At 41.3% G+C, this 26780-nt stretch overlaps 1 protein-coding gene across 1 annotated transcript in view; it reads right to left on the bottom strand.

Annotated features, from left to right (window-relative positions):
- The window catches only part of LOC126262966 (monocarboxylate transporter 1-like), a 278318-nt gene that overhangs the window by 162846 nt on the left and 88692 nt on the right, over window positions 1-26780 (bottom strand). Inside the window, exon 2 of the mRNA XM_049959916.1 lies at window positions 11250-11350. Within this exon, the coding sequence (XP_049815873.1) occupies window positions 11250-11339 (90 nt within the window). The 5' untranslated portion in view covers window positions 11340-11350. The remainder of the gene's footprint in view (window positions 1-11249; window positions 11351-26780) is intronic.

Genomic DNA, 26780 nt, shown 5'->3' with positions numbered 1-26780 from the left:
CGATACTTGTAGATTTCTTTTAGCGAGGAATGTCCTTTATACACTCCTGGAAATTGAAATAAGAACACCGTGAATTCATTGTCCCAGGAAGGGGAAACTTTATTGACACATTCCTGGGGTCAGATACATCACATGATCACACTGACAGAACCACAGGCACATAGACACAGGCAACAGAGCATGCACAATGTCGGCACTAGTACAGTGTATATCCACCTTTCGCAGCAATGCAGGCTGCTATTCTCCCATGGAGACGATCGTAGAGATGCTGGATGTAGTCCTGTGGAACGGCTTGCCATGCCATTTCCACCTGGCGCCTCAGTTGGACCAGCGTTCGTGCTGGACGTGCAGACCGCGTGAGACGACGCTTCATCCACTCCCAAACATGCTCAATGGGGGACAGATCCGGAGATCTTGCTGGCCAGGGTAGTTGACTTACACCTTCTAGAGCACGTTGGGTGGCACGGGATACATGCGGACGTGCATTGTCCTGTTGGAACAGCAAGTTCCCTTGCCGGTCTAGGAATGGTAGAACGATGGGTTCGATGACGGTTTGGATGTACCGTGCACTATTCAGTGTCCCCTCGACGATCACCAGTGGTGTACGGCCGGTGTAGGAGATCGCTCCCCACACCATGATGCCGGGTGTTGGCCCCGTGTGCCTCGGTCGTATGCAGTCCTGATTGTGGCGCTCACCTGCACGGCGCCAAACACGCATACGACCATCATTGGCACCAAGGCAGAAGCGACTCTCATCGCTGAAGACGACACGTCTCCATTCGTCCCTCCATTCACGCCTGTCGCGACACCACTGGAGGCGGGCTGCATGATGTTGGGGCGTGAGCGGAAGACGGCCTAACGGTGTGCGGGACCGTAGCCCAGCTTCATGGAGACGGTTGCGAATGGTCCTCGCCGATACCCCAGGAGCAACAGTGTCCCTAATTTGCTAGGAAGTGGCGGTGCGGTCCCCTACGGCACTGCGTAGGATCCTACGGTCTTGGCGTGCATCCGTGCGTCGCTGCGGTCCGGTCCCAGGTCGACGGGCACGTGCACCTTCCGCCGACCACTGGCGACAACATCGATGTACTGTGGAGACCTCACGCCCCACGTGTTGAGCAATTCGGCGGTACGTCCACCCGGCCTCCCGCATGCCCACTATACGCCCTCGCTCAAAGTCCGTCAACTGCACATACGGTTCACGTCCACGCTGTCGCAGCATGCTACCAGTGTTAAAGACTGCGATGGAGCTCCGTATGCCACGGCAAACTGGCTGACACTGACGGCGGCGGTGCACAAATGCTGCGCAGCTAGCGCCATTCGACGGCCAACACCGCGGTTCCTGGTGTGTCCGCTGTGCCGTGCGTGTGATCATTGCTTGTACAGCCCTCTCGCAGTGTCCGGAGCAAGTATGGTGGGTCTGACACACCGGTGTCAATGTGTTCTTTTTTCCATTTCCAGGAGTGTATTTGTGCTCGTCCCCTCCTTATATCCTCCTTTCTTGAACCGTCAAGCGTTATTTACATTCCTAGGTAGTAGAATTTCTTCACTTCGACTCCTAAGAGGTATCTGATTTTGATGCTAAGTTTATCGCAAATGTCGCTTCTGACACTCATCTTTCTATGGTGGTTATGCTGTTAATCAGTGAATATATATATGTAGCATTTGCACATAAACCATTTCAGATATTATAGTTGTTTTAATCACACCAGCTCTCTCAGAGAATTAAAAACCCCTCCTAGTGAGAGCTCTTTGTGGATAACGAATTCGGTGGTATTTTTCCTCCTATGAACCGTAGTTAGAACTTGCTAGCGGGAGGGCAACGTCAAGCTAGCCCGAAGTATTTCAGTCGGTCCCTGAAGCGTAGCTGAGATCCTCGCTTGCCTCTAATGCGCTTTGGCGTTCCATACAAAGAAGATTAGCAGAGCGCCTGCGCTTTGGCGACAGGAGAATTTCCTCTCTCTTGGGGTGCGATGGCGCGTGGCGCATCTGCTCCGTCTACACCTCGGCGACGCTGTGAATGGACTAGCAGCAGTTCACAGCGCTCAGTCTGGGATTACAGAGAGTCCCTACCGACAGTCTGCTTCATAAAGCAGTGCAGTTCCTAAAATATGACTCTTAGCAAACGTAAAACTTCGAGTGTCAGGTATTACACAAGGCATTAAGGGGGGAAACCACATTAGAAGGTTCAAAAAAATACGATGTTTTTTTTAATTGCCTAAATCGTTAGCTTAAATATCCAAGAATACGCTGTCAAAATTTCAAAGCGAAATTCGCATTCGTTTAGATTTTATGAGCATAGAACCGAGTGCACATCGGCTTCATATTCGAGCGCAGAAGATTAATCAAAGAATGAACGTTCTAATTCCACTAAATCGGGATTAGCTCCTAAGCACTTGCACTCCGGAAAGTCGGTAAAATGGCATCGTATTTAGCAACGGGCTTCTTCAATGAAGGAAATTCATCCCTTCTGATAGTCATGAACTTGCCAGGAATTGTTGTAGGCATGCAAAGCTTTAATTATGCAGAACAAATGGACATCCAGCACGTGAGCCGGCAAAATCGACGTCGTTCATTGGAATCGAAGGAAGGTCAGAAATCTCGGAAAGCACTGCTGCAAGCGCAAAACGAAGCCTACGAGTTAGAAGAAGGATTGCTATACGGTGCTGGAGTCGCAGATTAATCGGTAAGCAGTTTACATTATTGTTAACTTCCTTGAATTTCTAGTTTCCGAGAATTTATTTTTCAAACGTGTTTATCTCGAAATGACCTTTTGCACATTTGCGTGCTGTCTAACTCAAAAATTATAGCACCGATATTATGAAAATCGATGGTATGATTCTTTATAGTATTAATAATTATATGAACCAACCTGTGAGATGATATCGTGATTTTAAGGGTATTTTTCTTTGCATAATTAGAGAAAAAATCGTGAAAACCGAATCAAATTGTTCCAACGCCTGAAAAATTTGTAATTTTCATTATTTTCACCTGCATTGAGGTTCATATTCTTAGAAAATAAGTTATTAATGTAAAATCAAAACCTTTTTGATTTCAGATGAAAATCGGTATTGCTACACTGCATGCAATTGGGGAACTATACCCACAACCTTCAGCGGACATCACATCGTAACTTTGTTATTTTTGGCTGAAATTATTAAAAAACATTCACAGAAACTTTTCGAATTATGAATGAAATGACGTAAAAATTTGATTAAATTCTAATCAATTCTTCCCACCCGGAAAAAAATCCCAAAAAATCAATGTCAAACCGCCTCCTAATGTTGTTTCCCCCCTTAAACAAGCTGACCTATGGTAGGAATCTTCATTAAGACCTGCTATCTGAAATACACAAAAGGCTTTCCGGAATGTTTCCAGTGAATGAGGGCTGTAGGAGTATAATCTAGAAGTTCTATTTGCTAAACTATTTTATTCTTTTGCAAACCTTAACTATTTGCGATCTTATGTTCGTGTATAAGTTCTTAGTCTTTTTGTTTTGCATGTTAGTATTCCGGTTGTTAAGGCTTTATTTATGATTGGCATTTTTTTATTTGTAGTTCACTGTTGCTATTTGAGTTTACGTATTGTCATTTTGTTATAAGGAGATAGTGAGTGGAGCTACGGATGCTAGAAAATGAAGTGACAAGTGGAGAAATCGGAGCACTTCAACAATTTTTTCTGTTTGAGTTCAGTAGACGTTGGCATTAGCGGAGGCACCCACAAACATTTGCGTCGTGTATGGGGATAAAACCATTGTGCAGAGAACACCAAGAAAATATGGTTTCTCGTTTTAAGGACGATCATTTTGACATTAGTGGCTCTTCACGTTCGGGAAGACCTTCTGGGTTGGATAAAGATGGGTTAAACGCTTTAATCCATAATGATCCACGTCAGTATACTCAATAACTGGCAAATGTGATGAACTGTGATGATGTCACCACTGTGCGACATTTGCATACAGCGAGGAAGGTTCAAACATCGGGTGTATGGGCACCGCATGCTCTAAGCCAAAATCACAAAAGTCAGCGGCTGGCCATATGTGTATCGCTGCTCGCTCGTCACCATTCCTATCCTATATCTTTATTTGCGAAGAGAGATGGTGTCCTTTTGCTAACACAAGGAAAAGGAAGGAATAATTGAGACAATACAAAGCAGCAGCTCATCCAACACAGATCTGCACGCATCCACAAAAAATAATGTTATGCATTTGATGCACAGGGTGCAGCCAACTGCAGGTGGTGGCTCATGTCGGTACCAATGGTGTGTGTCACTTTGGATTAGAAAAGATTCTCTCTCGCTGACCATTTGCAGCATAATCGACAGGACCGATTGCGGACCTCTGGTACAGAGCCGAGTGGAGTGTCTGAATCAGAGGCTCAGACGGTTCTCCGACCGTGTAGGCTGCAGATTCCTCGACTTGCGCCAAAGGGTTGTTGGGTTTCGGGCTCCGCTGTATAGGTCAGGCGTCCACTACACGCAGGATGCGTCTACACGGGTAGCAGGGATTGTGTGGCGTGGACTGGGCGTTTTTTTTTAGATTAGAGGGTCTCGGGAAAACACAAGAAGGGCTTCAGTCACAAAGGCTGCAGGCTGAACACAGGAAAAACGTAGATACAGGAACCATTGGTATAACAGTTATAAATTGTCGTAGCTGTGTTGGGAAAGTACCAGAGCTCCAAGCGCTAATACAAAGCATTGACTCTCAAATCGTTACAGGCACTGAAAGCCGGCTAAAGCCGGATATAAGCTCAGGCGAAATTTTTGCGAAGAACCTAATGGTGATCCGAAAGGATAGGCTAAACACGGTTGGCGGTGGCGTGTTTGCAGTGTCAGAAATAGCTTATCTTGTCGCGAAATTGAAGTAGATACTTTGTGTGAGTTAGTATGGGTAGAGGTCATTGCTGGCAACCGGAATAAAATAATAATTGGAACCTTTTACCGACCTCCCAATTGAGATGATACAGTTGCTGAAAGGTTCAAAGAGAACTTGAGTTTGATTTCAAACACGTACCCGACTCAGACGATAATAGTTGGTGGTGATGTGGGGCGGCGTGTGGAATTGAAAAGAAAAATATGATTGCTGTACATTGTTGGAAATGTTTGTATGTTGAATCAGTTTCTAGCTTTTAGAATGTTGTTAATGCTGTCTTTCGCCGTTCTCAACACTGGCTCTCTAATTCCTTTTTAGCCCCCAGAAAGTGATTTAACAAAACGTGAAGCCTGTAATTAAATGTTGAAAAGAATGCTCGCCATAATTTGATGAGAGTATTTCATCAAATGCCACGCTAAATAATTGGTAGAATGTCTGTCCCGCGACGGCACGTGAAAATACGACAATACGCAAACTGAAGCTAGAAAATGAAAATCACTTGAAATTATTTCATGGTTACGCACATCTCGAGTAACTGAATACGGCATCCGAGGCTGTTAGTAGCAGTGATACCGGCGCGACGCGGCTGCCGACACAGATGGCGTGTTATTCAGCGTCTGGAGAGAACTGGGGTCTTGCTTCCTCGCACAGCGTTCTTATATATAAAGCCGCGGTGCGGACGGCTAAGGGAACGCCTGATCAAATCGGCTCTCCCGACTAGCCGCTGGGCTAGTAACGCACCACTTCAAGTTACATAATAAATTATAGCTTCTTTTGCTGATGGCCGAATAAGCTCTTAATTTAAATGTGCATTCAGCACGCAGGTAAGTATTGATAATAAAATTTTGACGTGGCTAAGTTAAATATTTTGGGCGAGAGAATTAATTTAATTACAATGCACGCAGTAGATGAACTCTGAACTGGCCCTTTTGAGATCCGCTATCGCTATAATTTTATAGGTATTCAAAAGAAACTTTTCACATCTTCATAGTCATAGCGGACCTCCAACCTATTTAAATCTAAACATCCTAGCCTTATTTATTAGCCTACTTAATCTATCTTGCTTCCTTCACTTTTGAGACGAAAACCAGAAAATCATGAATTTTCACTAAAATCTTAATTTGTGAAATCCAAAGTACTGTTTTTATTAAATCATTATGAAAGATGAATCTAAATATAAATTTTGAAGTCTCTAGCTCTTTTCTGTTGCGCCAATGATTTTTACAGAAAACATCCAAATTTCGGAAATGGCTGAAGTTATCGAACTGATATTTAACACACATTAATTTAGCATTACTCCTGACATGATAGAAAAGTTTTAGGTCATTTGCTTGATTTTTAAGGTATTGCGCAACATTTATGACGTCAGAGCTAGTTACAGCAGACTGGCTGGCACACAATGGAAACTGATGTGAATTTACTACAGCGTGAGTAGGCTGCTTCCCTACAGTGACTTTAATTTACCCTCGATATGTTAGCGAAAATACATGTTTAATTCCGGAGATACGCATAAAATATCATCCGAAATTGTGCTAAACGCATTCTCTGAATATTATTTGGAGCAGTTAGTTCTTGAGCCCACGCGAATAGTAAACCGTTGTGAAAACACACTTGAGCTCTTAGCAACAAATAATCCTGAGTTAATAACGAGCATAAAAACCGATTCAGGGATTAGTGAACAAAGGGCTGTCGTAGCAAGATTGAATAATTTAATCCCCAAATCCCCGAAAAATAAGCGAAAAATATACCTATTCAAAAAAGCAGATAAAAATTCACTTGACGCCTTCCTGAGAGACAATCTCCACTCATTCCAAATTAATAATATAAGTGTAGACCAGATGTGGCTTTAATTCAAAGAAATAGTATCGGCAGCAATTGAGAGATTTATACCAAATAAATTAACAAACGACGGAGCTGATCGTCCTTGGTACACAAAACGGGTTAGAACACTGTTGCAGAAACAACGAAACAAACATGCCAAATTTAAACAGACGCAAAATCCCCAAGATTGGCGATCTTATACAGAAGCTCAAATTTAGTGCGGACTTCAATGATAGATAACAGTTTCCACAACGAAACTCTGTCCAGAAACCCGGCAGAAAGCCCAAAGAGATTGTGGTCGTATGTGAAGTATGTTAGCGGCAAGAAACAATCAATGCCTTCTCTGCACGATAGCAATGGAGATACTATAGAAGACAGTGCTGCTAAAGCAGAGGTACTAAACACAGCCTTCCGAAATGACATCACAAAAGAAGACGAAGTAAATATTCCAGAATTCGAATCGAGAACAGCTGCCAACATGAGTAACGTAGAAGTAAATATCCTCGCAGTAGTGAAGAAACTCAAATCACTTAATAAAAGCAAATCTTCTAGTCCAGACTGTATACCAATTAGGTTCCTTTCGGAGTATGCTGATGCATTAGCTCCGTACTTAACAATCACATACAACCGTTCGCTCGACCAAAGATCCGTACCCAAAGATGGAAAGTTGCACAGGTCACACCAATATTCAAGAAAGGTAGTAGGAGTAATCCACTAAATTACAGGCCCGTATCTTTAATGTCGATATGCAGCAGGATTTTAGAACATATATTCTGTTCGAACATAATGAATTACCTCGAAGAAAACAACAGAAGTGATTTATGGCGTTCCCCAAGGTAGTGTTATAGGCCCTTTGCTGTTCCTTATCAATATAAATTATTTGGGAGACACTCTGAGCAGCCGTCTTCGGTTGTTTGCAGATGACGCTGTCGTTTATTGACTAATAAAGTCATCAGAAGATCAAAACAAACTGCAAAACGATTTAGAAGAAATGTCGGAATGGTGCGAAAAGTGGCAGTTGACCTTAAATAACGGAAAGTATGAGGTCATCCACACGAGTGCCAAAAGGAAATCGTTAAACTTCGGTTACACGACAAATCAGTCTAATCTAAAAGCGGTAAATTCAACTAAATACCTAGGTATTACAATTACGATCAACTTAAATTGGAAGGAACACGTAGAAAATGTAGTGGGGAAGGCTAACCAAAGACTGCGTTTTATTGGCAAGACACTTATAAAATGTAACAGACCTACTAAGGAGACTGCCTACACTACGCTTGTCCGTCCTCTTTTATAATACTGCTGCGCTGTGTGGGATCCTTACCAGATAGGACTGACGGAGCACATCGAAAAAGTTCAAAGAAAGGCAGCACGTTCTGTATTATCGCGAAATATGGGAGAGAGTGTCACGGAAATGATACAGGATTTGAGCTGAACATCATTAAAAGAAAGGCGTTTTTCGTTGCGGCGGAACCTTCTCACGAAATTGCAGTCACCAACTTTCTCCTCCAAATGAAAAAGTATTTTGTTGACATCTACCTACATAGGGAGGAACGATCACCACGATAAAATAAGGGAAATCAGAGCTCCTACGGAAAGATATAGGTGTTCAATCTTTCCGCGCGCTATATGAGATTGGAATAATAGAGAATTGTGAAGGTGGTTCGATGAACCCTCTGCCAGGCACTTAAATGCGATTTGCAGAGAATCCATGTAGATGTAGGTGAACAGCGACGATTTGGTGTACTACAAATTGCTTCCCCGAAATGTGGCCATCACTGGTGACATTTATTGTCAAGAACTGAGACGTCTTCTTGCAGACGCAATGCAAGAACAACGACCAGGATGACAGCGTGAGGTGATGCTACTCCACAATAACGCCCGCCAGCATTCTGTTAGACTGACGAAAAAACTCGATACAGGAGTTGAGTTGGGAAGGCATCCCGCACCCACCTTTTTCACCTGATCTTACCCCTTGGATTTTCAACTTCTCTGCTCTCTGTCGAACAACCTTCAAGGAATTTAGTTTGCGGATGAAAATGCGGTCCGAGCAGAGCTCTATGAGTTCTTCGCCTCAAAACTATGTCATTTCTACAATCGCGGAATCGAAAAGCTACCCCAGCGTTGGCAGACTGTTGTAAACAGTGAAGAGGAGTATATTATTGGGGAATAAGGTCTCTGTCATGTGTATTCCTTTTATTTATGAAACTTATGGGAAAACGCTACGAACTTACGCACCAGCCTGATAAAGTGACCGAGTTACTAAGAAAGGATAAGATTACACATCAGTTATGTGGGTAACTGTTCCTTCACGTATGTCGTAAGTTCAATTTCTGGTAGTGTCGCCTCCAACGAATACTGTACAAGCGACCTCATCTCTGCGTGGTTACTGCAACCTATATCCGTTTCAGCCTACCCTTTTAAGTAGTTATGCCCTACGCTTCCCTCATTACCAAAGTAACTATTCCTTCAGGCCTAACGATATGTCGCATTAACCTATTCCTTCTAAGGTCTGATAAATTGGTGGAAGTGTATCTCATCTCAGAGACAAGTGAGGTCCCATGAACTTCTTTTTCCACAGAAATAGTACTCTAGAAACATAAAGAGACTTTGACAAAGGTTAGTGGTCGCCAAAGTAATAACTGCGGTTTTCGAGACGTGGCCCCAAAGCAAGCTCAGCGTAATTAGCGATAATGTGTTTTCGGTTTTTTCTTTGTCTCCACTGTGCAATGCCTTGTAAAATGGCCAGAGTTAGATTACATCCTATTTTTGCTCACAGCTGATGTATACTCCTATAAACAATAGTGCGCACTGTAGCCTTTTACAAACCCATGCGAACGATGCATGCTTATGAACTCTGACAGATGAATAATACCTCACCGCTCGCAGTTAGATTACTGATGACATCAAAAACTCGGATAAAACCTCCTGACAGCAGCTTTATCTTTATGCATTGTCAAAGACATTCTATTAATTAACAGATATATCAATCATTGGAACTGTATATTCGTATGTAAAATTTTCAGTAATCTGAGACAATATATTCCAATATCCAGAGCATTCCTCTCCGAATAGTGGGCGATAATAACTGATAAACTCTTCATCCACCTTAACATTATTTCCCGGTATACACATGTAATTAACACTTTGCGCCCTCCCTCGTTACAGCATTATTAGATTTTATGGCTTCTTAAATTTAACTTCAACTGCTCGGTCTGATGGAACTAGATCTTATGCGTTTGAATAAGAATCAGCCAAAAGTTGGCAACGCGCGACCATATGAATGGGAGGTACACGTATTAGGAGAATGATTACGAAAGATGTATAGTATATCATGAGAAATGACTGTTGGGTATATTTGACAGTTTAAGTGAAAGATTTACCACTGTGAGCAATTTTGCGAGGCTGAAGACATGAGGGATAACGTATTATTTGGCTGCCACAGATTGTGTTATTGAGCAGAGCTCACGCGAGCGAAGTCGGAAACAGTTATCGACCTGAGAGCGAGATATAGTGTTGTGTCGTGGCAGAGTGAAAAACTTGGATGGCGGACGTACCGCACAAAGAACAGACATACTCCCTGATACATAACTGAGGAAGACGATTTTATTTGAAAAAAAGGTCATCTGCAGTGAGTTTATTTTGCTGCAAGAGTTTTGTTTTTAACAATATCCAATTTTTGTTGTCCAGCGTGAACAATCAGTCGTGTGTTCATTATTTTGCTTAGCTTCCTTCCCCCACTGTTAGTTAAAGTATTCCAGTCAGAAAGGCAAAGAGTAAAGTTTAATTTACGAAAACGGAATAAAGGAGGATGAGGTAGTTTGCCGCGCAGTGTTTTATTTCAGATACATGCAGTTCGGCACTTCACTTTCTTGCTGCGTGCCGACAGAGAAGAGACAAGGTACCCATTGCAAGGTAACAACCTTTTGTGGGGCCTAAATGAACCTTTTGAGAGACAATTTGGGACAATATTCATTTTCAAAATTCCATATGACATGAGTTGGTGCGTTTTTCCAATAGGGCATATTTTTGTTACTCAACAGTTAGCCATTGTGTGTGATTGTTTCATCAGATAGCCATTCTATGTATTGTTTATAACTATTGTTTATGTTCAGTCTCATTTACAGATAGTCAGATGCAGTTTAGATTAACTGATATCGAATACATCAACAGTAATTTCTATAGTTATGTTCGTATTTAAAAATAGGGAAGTAAAGGCGATTGTAGATCAGAATACATGGGAATTTAAAAGTACTTGCTTTCACATTGCTAGCTGGAGGTATTGTCACATAGTTTCCTAAGTCTACAGCCAAATAAGTTTCAAACATAAGTACCGTTATTTATCATAAAATAGTCTACCGGGTAACATATCATTTTCGATAGAATGCCCTCCACTCTAATACTTTCTAGTGTGGTGTTCCAAACTACTGTATTACCATTTTTTCCTCAGCTACACCTCTATTATTCGGCCAAGTATCATCCACAGTTCACAACTGCTATAGGATTAAACAGAATTCAACAAAAACCACTGGACAGTACAGTATTGGCAGGAAGAACTCACGTGACTGAGAAAGACTCCCAGAACGACGATCCAGCCCCAGCCGCCGTCAGGGGGCACCAGCTCGTACTGAGGCGCCGATGATGCCGTCATCTCTGCCGCATCTGTAACAACACGGAAACGACGATGTAATTTATGTTCAATTTGGCCATCAGGAATGCAACGCTCGCTCAGGTGGACAAGATGGAACAGAAACTGATGGCTGTTGTCGAATGATTGGCCCAGTGGTTCTAAATCATGATAACTAAGTGGTGAATTGATTGCTGTCCCATCTAAGCAAACAGGTTAGTTTTCCCCCAAGTGTCTGTAGAGGAAACGCAGGTTCGGACTTTTAGAGCACCCTCTTGGCTGGTGGCGGGATTAGGCATGGAAGCCTCTGAGGCAAAATCTCTCTTACTCGTTATGACAACGATAAAGCTAAGAAAAAATGTTTATATGTCGTTTACTTTCCAGTATAGACCTACATGGAGGCATCTAGAGAAACAAGAAATGTCCTCCGAACAGACAACTGAGAGTATATAAACAGCAAGATGACACTGGCAGAAAAGGATCGAACAGTAGGCAATACAAGAGGCATGGCCAATTCCATGTCAAATCAACAAGTGCTACAACCTGACCCTCTCAGATTTTTTGAAATTAAGTATGCATATATTACTCATAAATCATGACAAATTATTTTTTTCGCATTTTTCTGAGAAAAAGTTACCGAGTCATGTATCTTCAAAAACTGAAAAGATGACAAATTTTTGACTCGCGGAACAATGTTGTTTCTTTACGACTCGTGTTCTAATTAAGTTAGAACAATAAAATTTACTTCATTGGAAAGCTCTTTTAAAGAGCTTTTATATGATACCAAACATCATTAGTTTAATATATATACAAAAATCGTTAAAAAACAATATTGTTGATTTTACTGAATTTTGAAAAACTGTATTTTTAAAATTCTCAAAAAAATAGATGTGAAAGATACACTTAACATCTACATACTCCAAAAGTTTCAACTTGGGATGAGCATGGGATCACTATCAAAAGCAATTTTACATTAAGGGTAGTGCATTAAAAATTGGTAAAAACTAATTTATTTTAGATATTAGGCCTACTTCTCACCAGCTGTATGTTGTTGTAAAATGTGGAAATTAAAAATAACTTATAATTGACAAAAGAACATATGTTTTACGCTTCTGTAATTAATAAATACAAAATGAAAACTTAAAATAAATAAATAAATAAATAAAAAACACAGAAAGATGAATACCTGAGATCAGACCTAAATTCAGTTAGTACTTACTATTATTTACAAACAGGCGTCCTATTAGTGCACTTCTTCATACTTCAAACTAATCAGTCTGTTGCACATCAACATTTCTGCACTGGATAACTTATTGTTCGCCCTGTAGCAGTTTGAGGGTTCACGATTGCCACTTCTTCCTTACTGTTTATGGAAAGAATGTATGGATGACTCGGAAATGTGAAAGATGGTGACGGTCCATGTGGATGTAAGAAACTAACTGTGATTTCATCCTTCTCCTGATTTTTTTCAAGTTCATAGCTTAACCACCAGTCTCCATTATAATCACAAGCAACATATCCTTTTATGTCTTTGATCGGTATTGTATCACTATCAGAAATTGTCACCAGTTCAATTTTACTGTCATCAGAGTTTTGTTATTATTTTGTCCTTGCTAAAAGGAATAAAAGTGTGAAGTTTTTGTGTCCCTACAATTTTGCAGCATTTCTCAAATCTCTCCATAAGTTTCATTTCTTCATTTTTGTGATCTTCTTTAGTAGCATACTTGAAGTTCATTCCTTCCATGTTATCCTTGGCAAACATATAAAGTTGTTTTGGTGTCATTATTTGATCACTGTATGGCCGTTGCAGACTTGCTCGAGCTGCAAGTCGTTTAACTGTTCCACCAACACCATCACTAGCTCCCTTCCCATGCGAGGTGGCTGAAAAATGCCATGCAGCTTCAATTTGGAAATCTTCTTCATGATGGCACAGGTTGATAGAGTTCTTCCTATTTGTATAATGAGCTGCTGCTCCATCAGAGAAATAATGTATTTTTCTTGGCTTTCTACCGAATTTAACAGTCAGGAAGTCCATCAAGTACGATTGGAACAAATTCACAGCAACAGTGTCATGTGTTAGGCATTCTGATATGTTTACAAGACTTGTGTGCTCGAGTTTGTTCCCATCCTTGTAATAAGCAACAATGGGATGAATCGTTGCTTGCATGTTTGTCCAGTGATAGCCTTGAACTTCGTCCTGGATGACAAATGAGTAATTATCAGAAAAGTCACAGATCGCTAAGACCTCGCCTTCTTTAACTTAATTTCTCAGTCTCTTTTGGAAGATTGATTGTTGACTAGCAACAAATGAATGAAGTGTAAGCGATTTTAATTTATCAAAAAAACAATAATGTTGTCAGATGATTATGATTGTTTCTAGATACGTGTGATCAACAGAAACCCATTGCTGATAAGTTATATTATCAATATCATTAGTATTCAACAAATCTTGTAAATATGTCTTGAATGTTTCTGGGCCAGGGCAGAATTTACATTCACCAAAATGACAAGAAGGTAATGACGGATTACATACAACTTTTGCAATGCAGTCTTTGTAAGTATTTATTGTATTATCTTCATCCTTTGTCGGCTGAGGAATGTTACATCCAGTCAGCATGAGTTTGAAGTTTCGATGGGTAGTACACACACAGACACTATGTGTACCACTACTTCCAGCTAAAACACAATTTTTGGGACGTAGGTCTACAAACTTCGAAAATCCAATGTGGAACTCTGGACGGTTGTCTTTAAAGTTCGCGTAAATTTCTTTCAAATTACTTAAAACTAGCCGTTTTTGTACTTGCAGTTTTTCTCCGTTATCTCTCACAAGCACAAAATCTTTTTTCCCAGGCATTGCCGTGCTTATCTCATCAGAACAATAAAAGTTTCTAACAAAATCAGCAGTTGTTTGATCAAGAGTCTTGCCAGGTTTTGGGTTTGGTGAAGACAAAATTCCCTTGGCATTCACCAAATCTTTTACTCTTCGAGCCATGTAATTTGTTACATTAAATTCATCTTGAAGCTTCTTAACACTCCAGCTTTTAGGTAAAATGGTAAGAATTTCCATCTGTTTACTTCGAGATGTACATGTGCGAAATTTATCTTTTAGCTGACTGATCATCTCAGATTCTAAATGATCATGTACCTCTTCTTCTTTTTCGGAAGGAAGCAATAATACCTTTGTTTGAATTGTTGAAGTTAATTTAATTAGTTTTTCCTTAGGATGTTTTGCTTTACACAGTTGTTTCTTCTTAATTGGCGATTCAACCTTTCTAAGGCCTCACTTGCTGCAATGTCTTCTACGTCACTATCACATAAAAGCTTTTCACTTTCTTGTTTCACCACACAATACAGTAGATCATCATCATTTTCTGTGCTAGACATATCACAAATTTCTACTCTTGCAATTTTTCTACGGCAGTTGTCACACACTTTTTGATTTAAAGTTAAGTAAGGTTTTCTTGCTATCATCCATTGTGAAACAGGCCGTAAGTTTTTCTTGTGGTTGTTGTGGCCCTTTTCATTAAATGGATTACAGCAAAAAGCTGAAATTTTAGGCATTTTATATTTCTCAAGTGAACAAACTAATTTAAAAAAATGTTTTTGGAGTTGAATGCCCCAGCTTTCTGTATTCAATACTACACAATATTACTTCTCTATTCTTTCACTTCCTGTAAAAAAATATTTCATTATGTTAATAGTATGCAAACATTAGCTGGTTGTAGGCATACAAACTTACAGACTCTTATGAGGTTTGTACAAAAGTACCTTTAAGCTAGATTCAAAACACATTTCAGAGTTAATCACATAATTTCTCTACAGCTGCCTCCCAACAAAAGAACGTGTGGGTCACTTTCAACAATAGGTGAAAATTGCTGACAATATTAACCAGAGATAAAATACTGAATAGATTGCAGATAGTAACACCAAAGAATCATTTTATATATAATCTTTAAAATGAGAGATGGCTTCCTTTTTTTCCCATGGTTGTACAGCTATTAATAAATAGTTAGCATCGAAGTTTAATGTGCAGTTATTCATTTCAAAAGTACGATTTGTAGACCATGTAACAAAACCTAAGACTGTAATATTTTCATGTGTAGCAAAATAATAGAAATTCACCTATCTGACTGATTTTGGAGAAACCTGGTAAACATAAAATTGCTTTTGATTGTGATCCCATGCTCGTCCCAAGTTGAAACTTTCAGAATATGTAGATGTAAAGTGTATTTTTCACGTCTATTTTTTTGAGAATTTTAAAAATACAATTTTTCAAAATTCGGTAAATTCAACAGTGTTGTTTTTTTAACAATTTGTGTATATATATTAAACTAATGATGTTTGGTATCATATAAAAGCTCTTTAAAAGAGCTTTCCAATGAAGTAAATTTTATTGTTCTAGCTTAATTAGAACACGAGTTATAAAGAAAACAACACTGTTCAGCGAGTCAAAAATTTGTCATTTTTTATTTTTTTGAAAATCCATTACTCGGTAAATTTTTATCAGAAAAATGTGAAAAAGTTAACTTGTGCTACTATTTATGAGTACTATAGGCATACTTAATTTCATTTAAATCCAAGAGGGTAGGGTGGAAAACGATGGTTTCATTTGTTAATTTGACGTAGAATGACCCGCATTTACAGTATATGACTTAAGAACTGACGTGACCAAACGTCGAGCAGGACAAATGACAACAGATGAAACGAAAGCTATGGAGGAATGGGAAAACTGTTTCGCAAATCTCTTGAATGTGGACGACACCATCAGCAGCGTTGCGACAGCAGCATCTGAAGAAGTGGAAGAATTGTACAGAGAAAGCGGAGTAACAACGGCAGCTGCAGATAATGAACTGCTGGGGATTGAAGAGGTAGACGAAGCCTTAAAACTGATGAAGAGAAGAAAGGCACTAGGAATAGATTGCTTACCTGCAGAGATGCTGAAAGAGGGAAGAGAGATCCTGCAAGAGACTGTACGACTTAATCTGTATAATTTGGAGGAGAGGATCCGAGCAGAATGGAAGCACTCTGTCATTTGCACAATACTAAATAAAGGAGACCCAATGAGATTAAGTAACTATAGGGGAATAAAACCACGATAAATAAGACCGCTTCAGCTGAATGACAAATCTTTATTTCTGATACAACTAGTTTCGCAGCATTAAACCCACGTATTCAGGGATCCAGATTTATAATTCATTCCAAACGTTGTTGAAGATGTGGATCTAACGCCGCGAAACTAGTTGGATCAGAAGTAAAGATTTATGATACAGCTGAAGCGGTCTTGTTCATCATAGCTCAATTCGACAGTACAAAATTTGGGGCCACCTTACTATGCACAACACACATGATCCTTAGCACGATGAAGCAGCTAATAGGATACATCGAGGAAGTACTTCGATTCCTACAAGCAGGTTTTAGAGAGGGGAAAATCAACCGTAAACCAACAACATATACTAAGGCAAATGCTATCAAAGAGCTGGGAATTTCGCAGAGATGTTCATTGTTCCAAGACGCGTATGGTAGTGTAAACAGACAAGCAATATGGCAAGAACTGGAAAGCGAGCAGGTTCCCAGGAAACTAATAAAACTAGCACAAGCACGTATTCAAGAGACAAAAATCACAAAGAAGGTGAATGGAAAGACATCAGAGAAATTCAATGTGAAGTGTGGAGTGCAACTGAGAGACTGCCCCTCCCCCCTTCTCGTTATGCCGGTTCTGGAAAGAGCACTGAGAAAAGTAGCAAGCCTGGAGACAGGAATACCGCCAGGTAGAAGTATCAAGACTGTGCTGAATGATTTAGTTTTAATAGCACTGAATGAGCAAGACGTGGTTCAGATGACGAGAATGTTAATGGGAGAGGCAATGAGGTCTGACTTGAGGATGAATATGAATAAGATCGGATACATCGTAGTGGGCAGAGAGAAAAAGCACACAGTTTTAGAGGTAGATGGTAAAATTTTTGAAAGAGAGAGAGTTCAGATATGGAGGCAAGACTCAGTGAAAGGAGTGAGGTGGACCATGAAATAATGGCAAGAATCCAGAATCTACAAGACATCAATGCAGCCTGCTGTCTTATGAGGAGCAGAGACCTTCATTACGACACAAAAGATCGAAAGAAAACTCCTGAAATTTGAGAGTGCTGTTCTGAGACAGATTTTACGCCAATGAAGGATGGAGACGGCAGGAGAAAAAAGAATAACCGCGAATTGGAGGAGTTGTACAAGTCGCTGGACATTGTGGATGTGTTCGGAAAAAGGAGATGGAAGTGGCATGGGATCGTAGAGAAGGCCAGATTGCCAGGCAGGTGGTGTATCATCACATCATAGGCGCCAGATCGAGGGGAAGACAACAACTGAGGTGGACTGACGGGTCAGAGAGGATATGTGTATGATGGGAATAGCTGGAGACGACTACATGAATCGAGGAAGATGGAGGAGACTGACTGCGGTTCGTGTGGCCACCCTAATAAGTAAGTTTATTGTCCGGTCCCTGTTGCACATTTATACATTATGACTAGCTTCGATCACCCCGGATCATCTTCAGATTTATATAGCTGCACCAGCAAACCCACTGTGTCTATGTCGATACTACACGCCAGGATACCGTCAAAGCTAAGGATTCGAGAGGATCGATGTTTTTAACCTGACTACTTTGGCCTGTTCGACCCGCTTGTTGCCACGCCATGTAGCTGTTAGCCACGCTGCCTGTCGAGGTCTTTGCCAGTCGTCCATGGACGTTTAACCGTTCGATACGGATAATGGAATCTTGAGCATGTTACAGACGAGTGGTCTAGCTTCATGTTTTTAACTACAACAGAGTAGCTATGTTCAAACAAATTATGGGAATTCAGTCGGTGACGCCTTCGACAAACACCTATGTTTCGATAGGTGCACACCCACCATTGTCAACACACAAATGCAACGAGAGAGGGCTCTGTTTAAGAAAATTTACAACCTCGGTATGCGCGACAGTGCGGAAGGACCATACACACACACACACACACACACACACACACACACACACACACAAAAACACACACACACACACACACACACACACACACACACACACACACACTCACGCTAACAGCGCATGGGAAACATGAACTTTCTGTACGAGTTCTGACTTAGCCCATTTCTCTGTACTTAGTTGACGAAAATAAATTATTTTCACATTCAGAAGAGAAAGTTAGTGATTCAAATTTCGTGAAAAGATCTCGCCAAAACCAAAAAGTCATTCGTTTTGATTGGCACCCCACCTCGCTTAATATATCCTTGAGACTTCCTTCCATATTTAGCGATAATACAAATCAGCTACCCCTCTTCGGACTTTTTTGATGTCCTTCGTCAATCCTATGTTGTAAGGATCCCGTGCTCCGCAGCAATACTCTAGCGGAGGACGGACAAGCGTAGTGTAGGCAGTCTCAAAGTAGACCTGTTGCATGATATAAGTGTCCTGCCTACAAGTCCGCAGCTCGTGGTCGTGCGGTAGCGTTCTCGCTTCCCGCGCCCGAGTTCGATTCCCGGCGGGGTCAGGGATTTTCTCTGCCTCGTGATGACTGGGTGTTGTCCTTAGGTTAGTTAGGTTTAAGTAGTTCTAAGTTCTAGGGGACTGATGACCATAGATGTTAAGTCCCATAGTGCTCAGAGCCATTTGAACCATTTTCCTGCCTACAAAACGCAGTCTTTCGTTCGCCTTACACAAAACATTGTCTGTGTGATCATTCCAGTTTAAATTGTTCGTAACTGTAATTCGTACGTATTTAGTTCAATTGACAGCTTTTAAATTTGTATAATTTATCGTGCAACCGCAGTTTAACGGATTTCTTTTCGTACTCATATGGATGAGCTCACACATTTCCTTGGTTAGAGGAAATTTCCATTTTCGCACAATACAGAGGGCGTGTCTAAATCATTTTGCAATTGGCTTTGAAGGCTTTGCTAGTGGTAAATAACAAAATCATCTGCAAACAGAGCTGCTCAGATTGTCTTCTAATAGTTTATATAGATTAGGAACAGCGAAGCCCTGTAACACTTCCTTGGGGAACGCCAGATACCACTTCTGACAGGAAACGACGAATCCTTCGCGCAAATAAAAAAAGATACTCCATATTCAAGCAGTTTGATTAGAAGTTTCTTTGGAGGAACTGTGTTAAAAGCCTTCTGTAAATCTAGAAATCTGGAATCAATTTGAGATCCACTATCAATGCTACTCATTACTTCGTGCAAATGAAGAGCTAGTCGTGCTTCAAAAGAATGGTACTTTCTGAATCCGCACTATGTGTCAACAGACCGTTACATTAACTCTGTCGTTCAGTTATTTGGCCAGAAGAAGAGCAGTATTCCAAGCTGAATTTATGCGAAAATCTCCGTCTCTATATATAAGGTCACTTGCTGATTTAATCTCAACTGCTTCCATAATAACACTATCCCAACAGCTGTAAGTGCACGCCACTTCTCTGTGTCGTTGCGTTCTATCGAATGACTGTAGTGAAGGGAATGTTATGCAGTGACAGATCTGCTCAGCTTTTGTAAGCGTGTGTAATGCTTATGCTCAATACACTGGTCCTGCACTGTTCTTGTGGTGTGACCAATGTATGACATGCAACAACTGCAGGGGTACGGTAGAGACCCGTCAAGAGCAAACTAAGTTCATCCTCTACAGGCCCATAAAGGGCCCTCATCTTAGATGGTTACTGAAAAACACACTTCACACATTGGTTCTGCAAAATATGACCAATCCTGCTGGAACAGTTACCTGCGTAAAACAAAAAGACTTACGTGTAACCTCATTATTTTAATCTCTCAGCCGAGTCACGTATTGTCCATAGCGCATCGTGTATTTGATCGGTTTTTCACTAAAGCCAATATGGAAAGAGTTGACTTCGAGGTGCCCAAACTAAACTGACAAACTTTCAGGGTCTAAGGTGACATGGGCCCCATGAACTAAGGTGCGAAGTACCCCTTCACGCTCAGCCGGATGACGAGAACTATCAGCCTGAAGATACAAATCATTGTGAGTTGGCTTCCGTTAAACGACATGCCCCGACGAACCATCAGCCGCCTGGCTGACCGAAATATCGAGGAACGGAAGGCTGCCATTCTTTTGCACCTCCACCCTGAACCGAATATTAAGGTTAAATGCATTCGATGATCTAAAATGTTGTACAAATTCTCATTTCCATGAGGCCGAACAACATAAATATCGTCTACATACCTGAAAAAGCTTTCAGATTTTAATGGCACCGACTTCAGGCCTCGTTCTTCGAAAACCAGACTGACGTTATTGGTGACTAAGGCTCCCCACCCAAATTCCATCTGTCCTTTCATAGAATAAAAGATGAACAGAAACCAACCCTTTTAGTATAGCTTTGTCAATTCAACATAAAACCTAAACTCAGTTAACCGAAGAATCAGACGTAACGCTGCTTGGAGCGGCGCCGAATGTACCCTTACCTAGTGCTGAAGTTAGCATGTGGGCGTCGTCCTCCGAATCTCTCGATCCCAGCTGTCAACAATGGCAGTCAGCTGATCTTTTTATCTGCTGGCTAAGTGGGATGAGATGACGCAGAGCTAAGCGTGACAAATGCATGTGTGCCTCGTGTGACGGCAATTGCAATGAATCAGATTTTTTCGGAATGCACTTTTTCCTCACACTGGTAGAACACTAGCTCTCTACAGAGCTTCACATCGTTATAATAAGTAAAGTAATACGCTCACTGTAAGTAATTGCTGAAGTCACTTGTTGAAACGCCAGAGCACTGCGCAAAGTATGTTTTATCTCAGTGCCAAATCCTTCGCTACTACAACACTCTATACGTTGAATGACGACTGAATTGTATGCTCTATTTATAGTACTGTTTTGTTATTTCTGGTATTGCTGTCATAGAAAATGAGACACTGTATTTCGAAACGAATTATTTTATCTACATATAAAGAAACAACCCTAAGCACTCTGTAGGATACCACGTTGTTGTAGATCAGTTTTCCTATTATATTTTGACAACTTGTCTATTCGTTTCCCTAAGGTGTGCTGGGCTACATGTCTCGCTTGCTGACAGCCTGGACTGTAATTGCACCCCGTTTTCCGTCTTGCTATTCGGGTGTTAAAACTGTTACATAGGAAGGGACGATAGCATGAATTTTTTATGATTGTGCTTGACCTAAAATGTCCGTGCAAAATATTTTTTTGGTATTTTTAGTCAAAGTGGATCGTTGTCTCGGTCAAGTGTATTGGTGTGGGGAGTCATGAGCAGTATTACTGAAACTGATGGACTTCAAGTCTGCGAACCGCTGTCCATAACAGAGACCGTATCCTTGTCTTAATAATGGAGATTAGTTTCTAACCTGCTATTGAGGCGTTCCCCATAGCAGATATATGATCCAAAGAAATATAAAGAAATTCATCGCCGAAAATTACTGTTTACGTAAATTAAAAGATTTGTCTCAGTAGCTTGTATATCTATACAAGCTTGTATATCAAGCCAGCAGCCACTGTAGTATGATGTAAACCTCTACGTTTACCAGACGAAACTATGAAGTAATGTGTCGTTTTTTTCGATTTTTTTTCAATCTCTTCTATTACGTTAAGCGTCCCAGACTGTCGAGAAATACTCGAGACCCGTCGAACATGAACCTGTTTGCATTATAGTTCCTCAGATTTCCTCAATCAAATCTCTGTGAGGCATCTGCGTTTCCTGCTACTTGTTTTATGTGGTCGTTTCAGTTCAGATCGTCCCAGACGCAATTTACAGTTCATGCTGTTTCCAGTGACTGATTGCCAACCGTGTCATCGAACAATGTTGTGTCATTCTGTCTGTTTACGAGCAATAATGGCCGGCCGGTGTGGCCGAGTGGTTCTAGGCGCTTCAGTCTGGAACCGCGCGACCGCTACGGTCGCAGGTTCGAATCCTGCTTCGGGCATGGATGTGTGTGATGTCCTTAGGTTAGTTAGGTTTAAGTAGTTCTAAGTCCTAGGGGACTGATGACCTCAGAAGTTAAGTCCCATAGTGCTCAGAGCCAACGAGCAATAATGTTTATTTGAGCGTCGATTCTCGACAGGTCGTCCTGCATTTCGCTACAATTTTCTGGTTTTTGGACTTTCTTATTCATAATAGCACCATCCACAAACCGCTTCATGAAGCCCCAGATGTTATACAGTAAATTTGTACGTATTTCGCAAACTTACTGGTAAAAAAAGGTAAAAAAAGGAAAAAAACAAAAAACATTGGCTGACTTCACGTTTCACACTACTTTGCAGTATTGGTTTTGATCATGTTCTAAAGATAATGATCCATGATCTTTATAAACCGGGTGAAAAGTGATTTGTTTTCATGTCCTTTGTGAATAAATGTGATTTGTTTTCGTGTCCTTTGTGAATAATAATGATTTTGAAAAATACGCACTTTTACGCCCTAGAAAAAAAATCAATGAAGATAGTTCTCAAGTAATTAGAAATTGAATATCTCATGTTCTATCACAGCAGAACAGTGTTCATGATCAATCATTTTCTTTAAGATACATCAGCGGAAATGAAGAGCACAAGTCTTTGTGAGAGGTCCATGACAAGTATCAAACAGCTGCCAAACGAATCAACAAAACCGCCCTGCTTTTCAACGTCCTTATGGTGGACCTAGTTGACACTTTGTCACAATGTGTAAGAATTCTGCTGTATATTGACGGTCTGTATATTTATTCAACGAGTAATATTCTGTCTGATCGCCGGCCAAATATGTACCAATCTACGTGCAGAATAAATACAGGTATCTTTCGACACCATCATGTAGGTAGTCTTCTGTCAGATTACTTCTCTCTCGAGAAGACATTAAAGCTTGGACTAACATGTCCTGACTTTTTTAAGGTAGGAGACGAGGTACTGGCGGAATTAAAGCTGTGAGGACGGGGCGTGAGTCGTGCACGGGTAGCTCAGGTGGTAGAGCACTTGCCCGCGAAAGGCAAAGGTTCCGAGTTCGAGTCTCGGTCCGGCACACAGTTTTAATCTGCCAGGAAGTTTAATGGCCTGACTTCTTTGTTAGGACTGTAGGTCGGTTGTACCATGCCACTATTCCGTATTTGTGCCTCCAACCACGGAAAGAAATGCCGTGAACGGCAAGGGCGATCGCGATATCTCTCTGAATAAACCCGCTCTATCCTGGCGACATTCTATGATTACTATACGGGGTGACTTGAGAGGAAAGATACATGCTTTGAGAGGTGACAGTATTGGTGATTATGAACAAAGAACTTCAAATGAACAGATGCCCTTTTCTTAATCGTACCCGCGACACAGTTGTTTGAAAATCACGGGCGTCAGTCGAATGTTCTTCAATAGCACACACATGCGAATACAACCAAAGCGACATTAAGCGACGTAGTGTTGTCTGTACGGACCATTTCAATGTGCACTTCAGTTGCTCGTGGTGGGGCGACACCCCCTCAAGTGTTCACATTGTTTACCTCACGTCTCAGTACTATCACTATAACACCAGTGTATTAGTCGGCCACAGTATGATTCCGCCTGGGAGTGAGGGCGATTTGGTTGGCTTATCGTGAGTCAGCAGGCAATCGGGACTGATAGTACATCCACAACTGACCTGAAAGCATTGATCATGAGGTGCGTTTTCCTCAGATACCACTGTAGTTGTTTTTTGTTGCGTCACCGCGGTTTTCCGATAACACCCAAGTGCAGTAATATCGTGGCTGAATAGTACTACAGCGTTGTTACCTATAGAGACAAAACAGCACGTGTCAGTGTAGTGAAAATCCCACAACAGATCTTCACGCATGCGGAGTATGGTGACCTGATCTTCTTCTACCGGTTTTTTAATGGGAATTCCAAAACTGTTTTCGTGAATACGAACAACGGTTTCCTAATCGCACTTTTCCGAGTAGCGGGGTATTTAGCAAGGTGTTTGACAGATTTAATGGGCATGATACTCTTTCCAGCTTACGTGATGTACCTGAACAAGATCTTAGTGAAGGTGAGGACTTTCTTGAAATGATAGAACGCAGCCCAATTACCAGCTTTAGAATAACTGCTGCACAGCTTGGTATTCCACGAGCATGAGTGATACGCACAACACATGAACAGGGTCTGCATCTGTGTCATCGGCAGAGTGTGCAGCATCTGCACGTCGGCTATGATGCCATACGAAAGGGATTCTGTCAAAGGATCACTGCCAATGAACGCTGAATTCTACGTATTCTGTTCACTTATGAGTCAACATTTAATCGCAACGCCTTCAATATAACGCGCATTCTCAAGCGTGCTCAGATGAAAATCTGAATGCTGTATAGAAAGAAATTATCAACATTTCTCAATGACGCTGTAGTGCTGTGTTATTGATGACCAACTGATCGGTCGAGCTGTTTTAGATAGCTGTCTTAATGGAGTGCAATAACTTGTTTTCATTCAAAATGTGTTACCACAATACTTGGACGACATTCCTTTGGCAACACAACGTCGTATGTATTTTCAGCATGACAGAGCTTCTGCACATTCCGTACGGCCAGTGACACAGCACCGTAGTGAAAAGTGTCCGGGTTTTGGATCGCTCATACTCGTAATTACTCCACGGTGTCGGTTAAAGGTATAACGCCGTCATACTTTTCTGGCGAGGGTGTTGCGGAGTTGTTCGATTTTTGATACTATTTAACGAGCAACTACACGGTTTTGAGAGGACGACATGGATACCCAACTGTAAGGCTGCTGTAGGACACATCCGGGAGCAGATTTTAAAAAAATTAAGCAAAAAAAAAAAAATAAAAAATAAAAGCACTTTACTCTTTCTTTTATTCCTCATTATTTTACAAAACGATCGGAAGCATATTTCGTTATTGTTCGTGGTCGGAGCCTGAAGTGGTGGCAAACAACCTTCTTCGTTAGCGTTCAGGGTAAAAGTGGCGGTGGCACTAGATATTGTCTTTGTTTGTATGTGAGATAGGTTCTTGGGGGCCGTATGAGTGTTAGGGGCCAACGCCTGAAGTGGAACAGGTCTAGGAAAAGAAAGGGCACTAACGCACGTCAGTGCAGTGTCACTCAACTCGGAGGTAAGACAGTTAAAATACTGGTGGCGGACGAAATTTTCACTGCCAATATTTGGCCGGCAGGGGGAGGAGTGGTGATGACGTAAAGTTCTTGATCACCGGTCTTGGTCGTGCATTAAATTTCAAAAAAATGGTTCAAATGGCTCTGAGCACTATGGGACTTAACATCTGTGGTCATCAGCCCCCTAGAACTTAGAACTACTTAAACCTAACCAACCTAAAGGACATCACACACATGCATGCCCGAGGCAGGATGCGAACCTGCGACCGTAGCGTTTACGCGGTTTCAGACTGAAGCGCCTAGAACCGCACGGCATTAAATTTAAAACCTCACTGCAGTATCTAACCAAATGACAGCATGTGACACAATTGATGGTAATCCGACTGTCGGATGGGAACGTTAAGGGGACCTGCCCGTGAAAAATGGCCAAAAATTTGAAAAAGAATTGGGCTCTATAGAAAAGAGTGTTTCATGACGATTACAAAAATTGACCTATTATTTCTCTTTTCCTTCGTAATGTTGGAAGTATGCCACATCCTTCTGTCGTTTTAAAGTGCGTCAAAGTGATGTATTCTTCTTTTCCCAACTTTTTTTTAGCTTTTGTATATGGATCGTATACACGCGTGTGTTCTAGAAGGCTTTGATTACCAGAACCTAAGTACAGGCGTTTCTAGAAAGCTGCGACTTATCTGCAACCAAAGATCTTATAGGCCCTATTTGTTTACTTCTTTCTTTCGGAATTTGAAACACATGTGCTTTGTAGTTACTGCTACGCTGTTCTATTTCAGTGCCGAGAATAAAGAAATTTTACAGCAAGTGGAGGTTTCAAGGCAACCAGTTCAAAGCAACATCGAGTAATACACATCATTTGGTTCAACAAATACCTACAGAAACTGGGTTTACAGGAACATAATAGACCTGGCTGTTATGGGGGCAGTTAACTCTAAGGACAGAGATCTTGCAAATAAAAATCTTTTTAGGAGATGTCCCCATGGTCTCTCACAGAATCCCTACGAAAGCTTCAACAGCTGTATGGGGAGAAAGCACCGAGAACTGTATTTGTCCAGCCGACAGTGCTGAAGATTGTTGTAATGGATGCAGTAGTAACTTCCAATGATACACATACACTGATAGGAGAACACATGATGACCACTGCCCACTACGACGTTGGATGCCGCCTGGTGGTGTTCCCACCACACGACGCGGTAACAAAAGTACTTAGGCGGAGCAGATAATGACGGGTGATCACTCTAGCGAAGATGTGGGCTGAAAATGGGGAAATCCATTGAGACAAGCGACTTTAACACACTGTTATTACGGAGAGCCTGCGAGCAAGTATCTCGAAAAACGCGATGTTGGTCGACTGTTCACGTGCTACTGCCGTGAGCATCTGTGGAAAGAGATAGGACACAGAAACT

The sequence above is a fragment of the Schistocerca nitens genome, chromosome 6, assembly GCF_023898315.1.
Source record: "Schistocerca nitens isolate TAMUIC-IGC-003100 chromosome 6, iqSchNite1.1, whole genome shotgun sequence".
Lineage (NCBI taxonomy): Eukaryota > Metazoa > Arthropoda > Insecta > Orthoptera > Acrididae > Schistocerca > Schistocerca nitens.
This window is presented reverse-complemented; position numbering and strand designations above follow the sequence as displayed.